Source organism: Delphinus delphis, chromosome 9 (genome assembly GCF_949987515.2).
Source record: "Delphinus delphis chromosome 9, mDelDel1.2, whole genome shotgun sequence".
NCBI classification, from domain to species: domain Eukaryota; kingdom Metazoa; phylum Chordata; class Mammalia; order Artiodactyla; family Delphinidae; genus Delphinus; species Delphinus delphis.
The window spans coordinates 37,798,284-37,813,173 of record NC_082691.1 but is presented as its reverse complement, the minus strand read 5'-3'; the positions used below and the strand labels follow the sequence as shown (position 1 = coordinate 37,813,173).

The 14,890-nt window shown below is 34.6% G+C and overlaps 1 protein-coding gene across 1 annotated transcript in view; it reads left to right on the top strand.

Moving 5' to 3' along the window:
* AHR (aryl hydrocarbon receptor) overlaps positions 1-14,890 on the top strand; it is a 51,708-nt gene that overhangs the window by 15,082 nt on the left and 21,736 nt on the right. The window contains exon 3 of the mRNA XM_060020416.1: positions 11,976-12,079. Within this exon, the coding sequence (XP_059876399.1) occupies positions 11,976-12,079 (104 nt within the window). The remainder of the gene's footprint in view (positions 1-11,975; positions 12,080-14,890) is intronic.

The following is a 14,890-nucleotide window of genomic DNA, read 5'->3' as shown; positions in this document are numbered from 1 at the left end:
TGCTGGGTGGTATTATCTTTAATTTTAGGTCCTTTGAATTACTGGTTTTTATACTTTAGTATGCATCAGCATAACCTCAAAAGCCTGTTAAAATGCACATTCTAGGACATGCTCTTTTTATGCTGATTCTTTGTAGGTTTATGTAGAACCCAGGAATCTGTATTTTTACAAGCATTCTAGATAAGTCTGAGGCAGTGATTTAACCTGGTTTTGATTATGTCCTGAATTATTAAAAATAAATTTTTCTTTGCCTTTAGAAAGACAAATCCAAATGTACAAAGTTTTAGAAAGACTGTAAGTGTGATTTCAGGGTAGTGTGTATTCTAAGCAGTTTTGTAGGGTTGTTCAGTACAGGAAAGGAGTTTGATGGAAGATGAGGGAAATAATGTGTGAAAAATCCCAAAGTCTTCCCCAGACCACCAGTTATCTAGGAAGGCAATGCAATATTTTGAAAAAACACAGAATAAAATTTGCACGTAATTCTTAGGACCTGAACAAGTACTAAATGCAGATGAGGAGACTTGGAGCAGGCGGACAGTGATTAGGATTTTTGTGTGCGGTTAAAACCACTCTCCCACTATTAGGGAAAGAGTAGAGCGAAGTTAAGGGAAGCTCTAAGTGAATAACAGGATGCAAACAGGGGGTGTGTGAATTCCTGCGGAAAGAACAATATAAACGAGTAATCATACAATCTTGTTAGAAAGGAAACTCAAGTTTTACTGTAACAATAGATATTTTTCCAAGAAAATACATCTATTTATTGTGAGTTTAAATAATCCAGCTTGGATGGGATCTTCTTAAACTTTGGAGCCATGACTATACTTCTAAGACTGTCTGAAAAGCAGCACTTAAGTTTCAAGTACAACATTAATCTTTATCCATTTCTAATTAATCAAAACATTCTAAAATATAACTTTGAAGTACTTGAACAAGACTCAGTCATTATGGTAAAGTTAGAAGGTGTTTCTTTGACATAATTAAACTGAAATCATTTTTTAATACATTTTGTAATTCAAGATTGTGCTGTATTCTAAATAGTGTGCACTGTGCTGAATTCATGAAGAAGAAAAAGGGGAAAAAAGGCTTCTGCCCTCTAATAGCTCAAGGTCGAGTATCTCAGAAACTGTGACAAATACTGTATGTGAAATCCTTTAAAAATGTGCACATTAAATATTTATAATGCAACATTTAGGGAGCATTTACAAGGGAGGGAAAAGGATTAGAAGTTTCACTAGTTATTAGTTTTAGTTTCAGCTGAGGAACAGTGGGAACCTTTGAATATTTAATCCTTGAAAACTCTTGAACTATATGTATTCTAGACAGTAAAGCTCAGAGAATTGTTTTTCAGTTTGTACACTCTTTATTTTACAGATGATGAAGCAATGATTATAAAATTTTCATTTTCATAATATGCTTGTTTTTTGGTGCACTTAAATATGCCATTTATTGCCTATTTTTCTAACTAGAATGGAAGGTCCTTGAGAATATTATCAATATGTTTACTGTTACACCTTAAACACTTAGGACAATGCCTGCCCCAGAGTGAGCCCTCAGTAATTATTTATTAACTTAATTGTATTAACATATCTGAAAAACAATGTGGAAATTCTAAATTATATACTTAGAAATATGGCTCTAGGGCTTAGTTTTTGACGTTAATATTTTGCTATTTCCAAATAAGCTTTCTGTTAATAGCCAATTATAATTATTGGTTCTATCAATTATATTCTTCTCTATTTCTAAATGTACAAATGCAAGGAATGTTTGTTTTAAGGAATCAGAGCAGTAAGGAACTTTTTACATGGCTTTTAATTAACTGATTGGCTGGATCATACAGTGAAACGTGTAGAAGTGTTTAAGGATTCAGTCTTCTTTGAACTAACTGTATCACTGTGCCCTTTCTTGGTGCTTTCAGTACTGCCCCTTACGTTCTTGTGCCATCCGCTTTGCTCCTTTGCCTTCACTTTGTGTTCATTATCTTGTTCCTGGGCCTATGGTCGTTTTCTTCTTTGCTGCATGTTCCTGTTGTATTAATACTTCCCAGTCGTCTGGCAGTCTTGGTGTGTTTTTCAGTTTTGTCAGCGTAGATAGGATGGACAAATAGGTCTCTGGATTTAAAGGAAAAAAATCACTCTTTGTAAATTTGATAGATTAAAAATTCCAGAATAAGGTGATACTTTATTTTTAATTTCTGCACAATGGACACATTTAAACATGTTTAAGGATTAATAACAATGATATATTAATAATAGATTAATTGAAATTATAGAAGGTGTTTAAGTTCTATTCAGTTTCCTCAGTAACACTGTTCTTCTGTGTTACCTTCTATTCTTCCCTGCTTATTTTAACTGTTTAAAGACTTTTCTAAATTATGTATCTTTGAAGTACTTCTGTAGTGTCTTTTGTATTTTTAGGAAACAAATTTTAAAAATTCAAAATTGCTATTTTCTCATGTTGGTAATTAAACATAGTAAAGTACAAATTTTGCATCTTGATAGATTAAATCAAAGTTGAGGGGAGCCTGAAGACAGAAAATGACGAAGTGGAGCTATGACCTGGCAAGTCAGTGTGGACTTAGGTCTTGGAAATATAGACTGAAAGCCTAAAATCTTTAACATCACGTTCACGCTTTTTCATCAAATTTCAAATTGTTAAAATTAAACTATCCCCTTCTAATTTAAAAAGAAAAGTAGAGAATAAAAAGAAGACCCCAGTCATAAAATGAGTTTTAGACTCACATATCATGTTACCTTTGAGATGGAAAATATTTAATAAGTTTAAATTACTAAATGACTATGAGCAATCATAGTTTATTAAGAGAGACTTAGATTTGGGTGGTTATACATAACCCAGTCTTTGAAATTGGTCGATGTGAAAGGAAAGGGTTGTTTCCTCCTATATTGTGTCTTTTAATGCCAGAGTCAAAACAGTGGACATTGTGCTTGTTAACTACTCTGAATCAGTATGGTAATGTTTTATTCCTAGCAAAAGTAATTTCAACATGTAAAAATTTTGAATTAGATTTCATTATCAGTTTTAAAAATATTCATCATCATGTAAGGATTGTTTAAATTATTCTACTTTTCGACAGTAATCCCCAAAATTGATGAGAATGACTAATCCACGTTCTTTGTTGAGACACAGATACCTAATGAGGTAAAAGGGGCAGAAAAGTTTTCTTTCTTTGAGGTAATAGTAAATGTCAAGGGCATGCAGTGTTTGTTAATTCTGTAAAATACTCATGGTAGTTATTATACCATTAAAATAGAGTCATTAACTGTGAAATCTTTTGCATCCTTCATTAATCTCAGTCATGAGTTACTCTTCATGACATCTCTATAACTGAGATGTGCAAATTTAATTTGTGGAAAGGAAAACTTATAAACAAAAAAAAGGTGATTTTTGTGTGGGCTGCGTTAAGCCTGACAGAGGTGAGCTTGAGGATCTGAGTTTCTAATTCCAAAGTTCTGCATTTGCAACTGTCATAGGGAATAGTTCTCTGGTTATTTTTAAAACTAGGCAGTGTAGGGGCAATGAGTCACGAATCATTATAAAATGGTGATTATTTTAAGCATGTATTAAGTGTAAATATTTTACATATTGGAGTATTTTAAATTCACCAAGTCTAAAAATGCTGTGAGAGGAGAGGATGGTGAGAGTTTATGTGATGATCTAAAATTTATTCAACCTCATTGTTTACCATGGATCTTTTTTGACTTTATTTTACATTAAAAATTATATGTGCTCTTTTCTTGGTCTTCCTTTTGTAGATACTTTAACAGTTCATTTCCAGTTCATTAGGTTTTCAAAAAAGAGCTATTGTGTTTATTCATCTTCAGCTTGTGTGTTTCTCTGGATTTCAGAGCATTATCTTGAAAAACAAATATATATGCATGTATATATATGAAGAATGAGCTTGAACAAGCAGTAAAAATGAATTAAATAAAAAGCCTTTTTAAGGGTTGATGTTTTATAAAGTTTAAGGCGTTTGTATGTGCACTTTCTTTTTACATTCACAGGGTTTGGGTACTAATTTTATCTGCTTTTTTTTTTTTAATTACTATGTGTCAAGTAATTTACAAAACTTGCAGTATGGCAGCAGTTGTGATTTCTGAATCCTAGAAATGTCCAAAGTAGGTTTTGTTTGCCTAAAAGATCAGCACATTTGAAATCATCAAATAGTGTTGAGTGTCATTAACCCATGGTGTTATCCATTTTAGATGGTAATTTAGCTATGTGTTTTTTTCCAGAATTTACATTTGAAAACATGAAACTCCCCTAACATTCATGATACCTTCCATAACTAAAACTGTTAAGATTTAGAGATTCTTTTAAATTTTAATTTATGGACTTAATATAATCAAATCCATGCAGATTGAAACATGGATGGATGAAAAGAATGGTAGGACATTCTTATTGAGTCAGGGTATTGTGGTATTCAAATCCTGGCTTTTATAGTTAATAATATGGCCTCTTTGGATCAGGAATTTAATCTGTTTTCCTCAGGTATCCTAACTTACAGCAGAAGAGTCAAATTCTATGAATAAGTAAAGTGAAAAAATAATTTTATGATATTTTACATAGGATACTTTTATCTCTGAGTGTTTTCCTTTGCTTTGACAAGTATTTTTTTAAAAACAGTGACAAATATATAACAGTTTCAAACTGAACCTACACTCATTAAATCCTTTATTATATATTTTGCTTCTTTCTTGTCTCTTTTAAATTTACTGCTTTAATAGGTTTTCTCTTTGATCATTTCCTAGTGTTATATGACTCTAGGATCCTTGATCCTTAATTGCTTGGCCATGAACAGTTCCAGTTCGTCATAAATTTATGAGCTTAGCTTTCTGTTTTAAACAGAGATTACCATTGGGGGAATATTAAAGCCAGCCAACTTTCAGCAGTTTTCTCTTTTTTTTTTTTTCCCCCAGGACAGATTTTAAATGTCTGTAGTTAAATTATTTGACTTTTTGTGAGTCTTTGCTGATCTGGTTAATGGAAATATACATTTGCCATGTTATAGTGTTTTAGAAACTATTTTCACATGTAATATAAAATTAATCACTCGAGGGTCTGTAATAAAACACATTTATATTACCACTAATCATTTTTATTTAGTAATTTATGTGTTATTTTTTAATCCTGCTCTTACAGCTTTTTGACTTTTTAATCAATCATTTTTAATCAGTAGCTCAAATTCATTTATTTGTTTGTAGTTGGAGATTTAGATTTTGGAGTCATCATAATGTCATTGGAATAGTATTTTAAACTATTAAGTGAATAAAATATTCCTGGGGAAAGCATATAGAATAAGAGGGAAAATACCAAAGATGAAATGCTTTAAGGATGGGCAGAGATAGAGGAAAACACATCTCTGTGTGTGGAATACGAAACTGTGCTATGGTGATAATGAGTTTGCTCAAAGATGACTTCATTTGTCAAGTTCTTAAAGGGGCAAAGAGAAAATTGCACATGAAAGTGTAAACTAAAGTGAAATTAAAGTCTACAGAAAAATAATAATACTAGAGGTGGTAATTTCTGATTCTTGGTTGTCCATAGAAGACGTAACGCCATTCAGGTGTCAGCCGTGGGAGGTTGAGAGAAGAGACAGTCAAACTGGATCAACTTAATGAACCTAGAATTGTCTGTATCGAATTCTTCTAGGCTTAAATTTGCCCACATGATGTGGGAGTGCCTTCATGGTCAGTTTTACAGAATATTCTGTTGCCTCCTACATTTTTGATAGTGTCTAGTTTCAAGTGTCTAGTCTCTGTGTTACAGAGGCAGCTTCCCTCTCTTTGTCCTGGCCCAGGAGAGGGAGACTTTGTCATGTAAGGGGCGCACCAGCAGGCAGGGGACATGGGGGTAGTTCGGTTACTAACCCTGTGGCTTTAGATTAGACCTTTGTCATCACTGTTCCACAGAGTCTTCATCTTCTCAGCATGGACAGTAAGAATGCTTGCCTGCCTGATGTTTTAAGTGTGTAGTGGGTTTATCCTAAAAAGTAAGATCTTTGTGAACCACAGTTATAAAATTTAAATTGTATACAGTTGACCCTTGAACAACACAAGGGTTAGTCGAAAATTGGCATATAACGTTACAGTTGGCTTTCCATATCCATGGTTCCTCCATCTCCAAAGTTCTGCATCTGTGGATTCAACCAATCACGATCATGTAGTGCTGTACTATTTACTGGAAAGAATCCACATGTAAGTGGACCTGCCCAGTTCAAACCCCATGTTTTTCACAAGTCAACTGTACATACAGAATTTTTTGTTATTGCCCTGTGTTTCAGTAGTAAATTATGTGGTTCTACTTTCATCTTTATAAAATTGGGATTAGAATTACCTCCTGAAGACATATTAATAATGAACTCTTTAAGCAGAGGAAAGATAATTTTAGAAAGTATGAAGGAATGAGATCCAGAACATTTGTGAGTTATTTCCTAAATCCTGATTTTCTAAGTCACTAGTTCTCAAAATGTGATACCTGCCCCTCAGCATCACTTGGGAACTTGTTAGTAATGCAGACTGTGGGGCCCCATCCTAGACCTACTGAGTCAGAAATTCTAGAGGGTGGAGTCCAGCAATGTGTTTCAGTAGCCGTCCAGATGATTCTAATGTCTATGAAAGTTTGAGAATCACTGCTCTGGCTGATTAAATTTTCCTACTTAGAATGCAGTTTTAATTCCACTCTTGTTTATGTGGAAAGCTAAATGCAACTCATTCCCCACAGAAAAGGTAAATTAATTGCTCTAGTTGGTTTCATTAATTCAGAGACCTAACATATCGTTACAGTAGAATTGCATGTAACTAAACGTAAAACTGGAAAAATGTTGAGTAACATCTTTGGAAGTTAGTTTCCACTTAATCGAGAGTGAGAATAGATCTAACTTTTAAGGATTTTTGCAGCTTTAGAATGATGTGTTTCTTTAGATTTGCTAAAAAGACAGTAACTGCCAGTTATGCAACCTACATTCATTCATGAAGATATAAACTAACATGTGCCTTTTTAAAACCCGAATTTACTTTTTTTCTGCCTTGGTGAGTAGAAACTTCTAGGCAGAAAAAAATCTGTGAATATCATCAGAAAGCACTGAACTGTGTACACCTAATCTTTGTCTCCTGAAAACTTAGAATATAACATAGTTTTTTAAAAAAATTTTCGGTTTCTTCCTTCTTTCCCTCAAAAGGACAATGCTTCATTTACCAAACAAACAAACAAACTTGATGTTACTGAAGTGAAATATCTATTACCTCAAAGGATCTAGAAGGAACTCACTTCAGGTACACTTATATATGATTGGAAATTATTTGTAAATACTCATCCATACTAGACTGGGGATGTTTTCCGTATATTCAAGAAATACTACATTACTTAACCCTTTCTAATTTATAGATGCAGTTGGTTGAATTTCATAATAGGTGATAGCTTTGCTCTCTTTTATGCTTATACGAATGTGGGAATGGAATTTAACTTTTCCTACCAGAAGTAATAAAGGGGGATGATAAACATTATTGTAAAATAAATTGAATTTATGTCAACAATTAGAGATTAAAAAGCCTTATGCTTTTTCCTGGCAAGACATTTACCATGTCATCTTTCTGTTTAAATGCCAACTACAGTAACAAAATACAAAGTATAGTTTACCACATGCCAATATTTGTTCCCCGTGAATTTCTCTCTTGAGAAATTCAGAGCATGTTTTTTGAAGAGGAAATATTTGGCTTGTAGGGAGAAATGGAAATCTGAGCTTAGATGTATAAGGAAGGAAAGTGCCGTATTAGGAAACATGGATATGATTAAATGCATGTGGGAAAAAGACTTGAATCAGTTGGTAATAATTATATGGGTAATATTATAATCTGATAATGCTGTGATATATTTACACTCTAAATTCCGTTATCAATTAAATTCTTGTTTAATTGCATCATTGATCTCTCAAAGAACAAATAGTTGAAATATTTTGATGGTTTATTATCTTAATATTCCGCTGAATGCTGAAAGTCAGAGCCTTACACTTTGGAAGGTGTAAGCCTTACACTTTGCACATGTGGGGAGGATTTTAACAAATGTCTCTTCAGTACGGCCAGTGTTTCTCGAGTAGCAGAACTGGCTTATGACTTATTTTCAGATATTATATTTTGTTTCTATGAGCTGCCATGTATTTAATTCCAGGGGTGTAATGATTAAAGTGTCTTCTGTATCTGATGATGCATATAATTTTTATAACAATTTACATGTTTGAAGTACCTTCAGATTTATGTTGCACAGTCATCATAGCAGTCCTGTTAGACACTCTTTAATGCTCCCTGTTTAGAGATGAGAAAACACTCAATTATCCCTAGTTTGCAACTTTTAGTGTCAGCTTCCATAATGGTTTGAGGGTGTGTAAACTCAGCATATAGCCCATTTTCTCCATCCTTGACTGTCAGTTATAGATTCAGGCATTAACCCAGGTACTCTACATGTTATTTGAGCTCTCACAAGAATTTGTCTCCAGAGGTATCACTGTCCTAATTTAAAGATGAGGACACTAAAGGTCAAAGGTGGTTAGCATGGGAGAGAAGTCTGGTAGGTGATTAATAATAGCTCATGCAATTAGGATTAGGCTACCTGGGTTCTTATCTAGGCTCTACCACTTAAAGCTAGAACGTTGGGAAAGTTTCCTAACCTCCTTAAGTCTCAGTTTCCTAATCTACTGAAAGGACAGTAAGGCCAGTTCCATAGAACTCTTATGAAGATTAAATAAACAAGACGTAATACATGGAGACTGCCTGGCATACAGTGTGGGCTCTAAGTATCACATATTATTATGAAGGAAATTATTTAAGGCCACTCAGATGGTAGGAAGTCATATCCCCACATCATCTTCTTACTCTTTTATTGCTTTCTGACCAGGGCAAGAAATGTATATGTGAAAGTGAGTAGTATTAATTAATACATCTTCCAGTAACTTTAAGAAGGGAGAGGTGGTAGGTATGAGATCAAGAAGTAGAGGACAAACTTCATGGAAAGGCAAAAATTACATAGTTTGGGTCAGGTGGCTAGGACATAAAATAAGTTTTCTAAAAAGTCATATTAGTATTTTCTAGATGAGAATGGGAAGGAAGTGCACCCTTCCTCGACTCATCTTTGCACAATATTTACTTGAATTCCTAACTGATTAATTATTAGCCTTAAACAAGAGAGCAACAGAAATACTTGTTTGCTTGTTTTTGGAAGAACCCTCCAGTGGTCCTTCCCCCAAATGCATTTACCACTTTTCCTACTTAAGCAGTAGTTATACATACGTATTAAACACTGTCCCTCTAACATTTAGAATTGTAAGCATTGTTGTTTAGAAAGAATTTATTCTTTTTCAAGTTCCTCTGATACTTTAATTAAATTCCATCCTGGTACTTAATGTTTTTGACATTCTTTACCAATATTTTTGACATTCTTTTCTCGTTCTTCATTTCCATAGCTTATATGCCCTACTTAAAGGCAGAGTCTGTCTAATGTCTAATTACATTGGCTAATATCCCCAATACAAGACCAGAAACAAATTGTAAGTTACTGAGATGAATGGCCTCTTTCATTTCTTATTCAGCTTCTCAGTGGTCCAATAACTCTAGTGGGAACTGACATCATTCCACTGATTAAAAGTTAACTTTAAAAGATTCCTAATAAGAAAATTTAGACATTGTAAATTTGACACAATTAATATCTATCCATTTTTAGGATGATTTTGCTTCTTTCATAATGTCGGGGTTTGGGTTTTGTTGTTTTCTTTTCTTTCTAATAGCAAATCTTATTGATATTTGGTATAACTCTTAAATTGTGCCTCGTACTGGAGCTTTTGGAAAAGTAGGAGAGTGTAGTTAACCCTTACATTGTGAGGTTTTAATGCGTTCAAGCAAATGTGGCCACTGGAAAGCAAGGAACAACAAATCTGTCCTTTACTTTTCAACGAGAAAAGATTAAGCCTTTCCTTTGGTCTTGGTTAACTGTTAGATCAGTTAATTTACCTCAAACTATATTTTGGCGTAAAGAAATCTGTTCTGTGGCCTTTTGGAATTGTTATATTCAGAGGCCAGGTTTTTGGCTTCTTCTTTCAAAGAGATATGCTTCAAGTTCTGCAAAGGCAAGGACTTGGCATAAGAGTCCAGTGTGACACATGCACTGCTGGTTTACCAGAAAATATGCTTCACACATGAAAATGTTTTATATGTGATGCTTTGCTCAAACTGAGAGAAAAATCTGGTTATTAATATATCTCCAGCTTATCACTGAGCCAGATTATCCTTAGCGCTTAAAAATCCAATGAAATAAGAAATCTTAAAAGGAACGTCACAGTTGGTTTGGCTCAATGGTGTCTCTTATTTTAAATATCACAGGTTAAAAAAAGATCAGAAAAATAGAAAGGTGGTGCAATAGTGTGTCTAAAAGTTTCAACTTTATAACAGGGCAACCTATGAGCTTTGGGAAATACTGCTAATAATTAAAGCTACCAACTAATATTGAGCTGCTCTACGTCAGGAACTTCACATATATTCTAATTATTCTTCACAACGGCCCTGCAGGGTGTTTTTGTTTGTTTGTTTGCTTTTTCAACTACCACTTTACATATTAGGAGACAGGCTCAGAAAGCTCACACATTTAGGAAAAGGCGGAGCTGAGATTTGAACTCAGCTCTGACAGATACCAATGTCCATCCACATGTTTTAACTGAGAAGACATTTGAGAGTGCTTGGAAAAATGCTAAATAAGTAAATGGTAGCAATTATTATTTCTATTCAGCGGTGCTGCCTCCCAGACTATAAATGCATGCACACACACACGATGTGGAGAGAGATGGGAAGGTGGGGAGATGCAGCATTACTGCGTGGTACCCTCTATAATAAGCATCCCACCATCCTGTCAGACTCCCGTTCACATATGCAATCCATAAGCAACTAGAAGATGATAATGAAAGAGAAGCCACATTACAACATGTAGTAGTACCTAGGAATAGACATAAAAATACTTTTTGTGGAAAACTTCAAAACATTCTAGTGGGACAAAAAATACAGACTTGAACAAATGGGAAAACATACATGTTCTCAGATTGATTCAACATCATAAAGACATTAATTCTCCATGAATTGACCTATAAATTTAATATGAACTTAATACTACTAACAGTTTTTTTACCTTAAAACTAGACAAGAGGATCCTAACCTCAATGGACATATATTTCTTAATAAGGCATTTGGTTGATTCTTCTCACCACCCGGTAGTTCACAGATGTTAAGATAAATATGTAGAGACATACTAAAAATATTTTTATAGGTTAGGTTGTGAGGAACCTTATTCTCCTAAATAGATAAGAACTGCAGGAGTGTTTATAGCAATGTCGTGGCAATTCTTTGAAACTCCTTAAGTAATATGCCAAAAATCATATAGTGAACTCATCAAAAATTATCTTTAAGAATCTGTCAGGGACTTCCCTGGTGGAGCAGTGGTTAAGAATCTGCCTGCCAACGCAGGGGACACGGGTTCCATCTCTGGTCCGGGAAGATCCCATATGCTGCGGAGCAACTAAGCCTGTGCGCCACAACTACTGAGCCTGTGCCCTAGAGCCTGCGAGCCACAACTGCTGAAGCCCGCGCTTAGATCCCATGCTTAGCAACAAGAGAAACCACCGCAATGAGAAGCCCGCACACCAACGAAGAGTAGCCCCCGCTCGCCGCAACTAGAGAAAGCCCTCGCAGCAAGGAAGACCCAATGTAGCCAAAAAAAAAAAAAAAAAAAAACACCAGAATCTGTCAGCTGACTGGAAACCACCCATTGGCAAAGGATTGTTCACTTAGTTACTGTAGTACCAGTAGATACCAATTTTTCAAATTATCTCTGTGTTTGGTGTACAGAAGTTTTTTATTATAGCTCTTTGAAACTGCTTATTTTAAAAACCACCTATCCTATATCATTGTTTTTCCCTTTTTTCATAGTTGCATTAAAGTCCATCCCAGGTGACAGAAATGGAGTCCAGGACAACTGTAGAACAAAATTCAGAGAAGGCCTGAACTTGCAGGAAGGAGAATTCTTACTGCAGGTAAATTGTAGTAAATATAGTTCGTTTTCATTAGGACAGTTATAAATGGAGAATTAATTAACAGCCTTTTAATTATCCCCAGTTTATTTAGGACTCACCCAGCGTTTCATACCACTTTCATCTGAAGTACAACAGCGGTATAATGTTAGTATTGTACATGAAAAAATGGAATTTTATGAAGCATATTTATTAGAAGTCTAGTTATCACTTTCCATGTTGCATTTCTTTAAATAGCAAGAACTCCTAGATTATTTTAAAGGTTCTCATTTAAGACACTGGATTTACGTATATGTTTTGAGGAATATAGCTCCATTAAAATAATTTTATTTGTTAAATAGTTTGAAATTGTTCTTAACCTGAACTTTATTTTTTTCAATGTGTTCTTATAATTATATTTTCTTTTAGCAGCTGTGTGTGACTTATCAACTTGCTACAGATTTTTTTCAACAACCATCAGCCCTATTGTCATGCGCTAGAACTTGGAGAGTTTCTAGTAGATTTGTCTATAAAAGTATTTTAAATCTTTTCCAATTTTTCTTTCTTTTGGATCTGATACAATGCTCGATTCTCAGTTAAAATTCTCAGGTATTTATCTTATTAAAGAAAGATAGAATGAAGATGTGTGCTATAAAGAATATATATATATGTATAACTGCATCACTTTGCGGTACACCTGAAACTAACTCTCAACACTGTAAATTAACTATACTTCAATTAAAAAAATGGTAAAAAAAAAAAGAAACTAGTTAAATAAAATAAAACAAAACAGAAAAGATGTGTGCTATAATCTGCGCTATTACTGTTACATAATAATTTTCAATTCTACCCAGTGAACTGAGTGGAGAACTTAATTTGTCATTGTGACAAAAAGTAGCCATAAGTTTCAGTAACTCCATTCATTCAGTAAATGCTTAAGTGTAACCTAACAATTTATAAGATTTTATTATAATTTTGTAATTGTGTTCATATCCCTGATACCGAAAATTAACTTCTGCTTCCATTATGTTAGAAAAAATTAAATATATTCAACCGTGAGTCGTCCTCCTCCTGCCTCTAGCTGAGGATTTTTATGTATATTAGCTGAAACGTAAAGACCCCTTATTCAGGTCACAGGAAGCATTCTAATAATTGCTGCTGAATGTGATTAAACATGCATCTTAGTTTATGTAGTAAAGTAATAAGGAAGTTCTTTATCTCAAGTGAAAATAGACAAATGTGGCATGCTTAACACTTGTTAAACTGCTTTAAATTATGGGCCAGTGATTATTTTTTAACATCTTTATTGGAGTATAATTGCTTTACAATGGTGTGTTAGTTCCCGCTGTATAACAACGTGAATCAGCTATACGTATACATATATCCCCATATCCCCTCCTCCGTGCGTCTCCCTCCCTATTCCACAACTCTAGATGGTCACAAAGCACCGAGCTGATCTCCCTGTGCTATGCAGCTGCTTCCCACTAGCTATCTATTTTACATTTGGTAGTGTATATATGTCCATGCCACTCTCACTTCATCCCAGCTTACCCTTTCCCCTCCCTGTGTCCTCAAGTCCGTTCTCTACGTCTGTGTCTTTATTCCTGTCCTGCCCCTGTGTTCTTCAGAGCCATTTTTTTTTCTTTTTAGATTCCATATATATGTGTTAGCATACGATATTTGTTTTCCTCTTTCTGACTTACTTCACTCTGTATGACAGACTCTAGGTCCATCCACCTCACTGGAAATAACTCAATTTCGTTTCTTTTTATGGCTGAGTAATATTCCATTGTATATATATGCCACATGTTCTTTATCCATTCGTCTGTTGATGGACACTTCGTTTGCTTCCATCTCCTGGCTATTGAAAATAGTGCTGCAGTGAACATTGTGGTACATGACTCTTTTTGAATTATAGTTTTCTCAGGGTATATGCCCAGGAGTGGGACTGCTGGGTCGTATAGTAGTTCTATTTTTAGTTTTCTAAGGAACCTCCATACTGTTCTCCATAGTGGCTGTATCAATTTACATTCCCACCAACAGTGCAAGAGGGTTCCCTTTTCTCCACACCCTCTCCAGCATTTATTGTTTGTAGGTTTTTGATGATGGCCATTCTGACTGGTGTGAGGTGATACCTCATTGTAGTTTTGATTTGCATTTCTCTAACGATTAGTGACGTTGAGCATCCTTTCATGTGTTTGTTGGCATTCTGTATATATTCTTCGGAGAAATGTCCATTTAGGTCTTCTGCCCATTTTTGGATTGGGTTGTTTGTTCTTTTTGATACTGAGCTGCATGAGCTGCTTGTTAATTTTGGAAATTAATCCTTTGTCAGTTGCTTCGTTTGCAAGTATTTTCTACCATTCGGAGGGGTGTCTTTTCGTCTTGTTTATGGTTTCCTTTGCTGTGCAAACGCTTTAAGTTTCATTAGGTCCCATTTGTTCATTTTTGTTTTTTATTTCCATTTCTCTAGCAGGTGGGTCAAAAAGGATCTTGCTGTGATTTATGTCATAGAGTGTTCTGCCTATGTTTTCCTCTAAGAGTTTTATAGTGTTTGGCCTTACAGTTAGGACTTTAATCCATTTTGAGTTTATTTTTGTGCATGGTGTTAGGGAGTGTACTAATTTCATCCTTTTAAATGTAGCTGTCCAGTTTTCCCAGCACCACTTATTGAAGAGGCTGTCTTTTCTCTACTGTATATTCTTGCCGCCTTTATCAAAAATAAGGTGACCATATGTACGTGGGTTTATTTCTGGGCTTTCTATCCTGTTCCATTGATCTATATTTCTGTTTTTGTGCCAGTACCATACTGTCTTGATGACTGTAGCTTTGTAA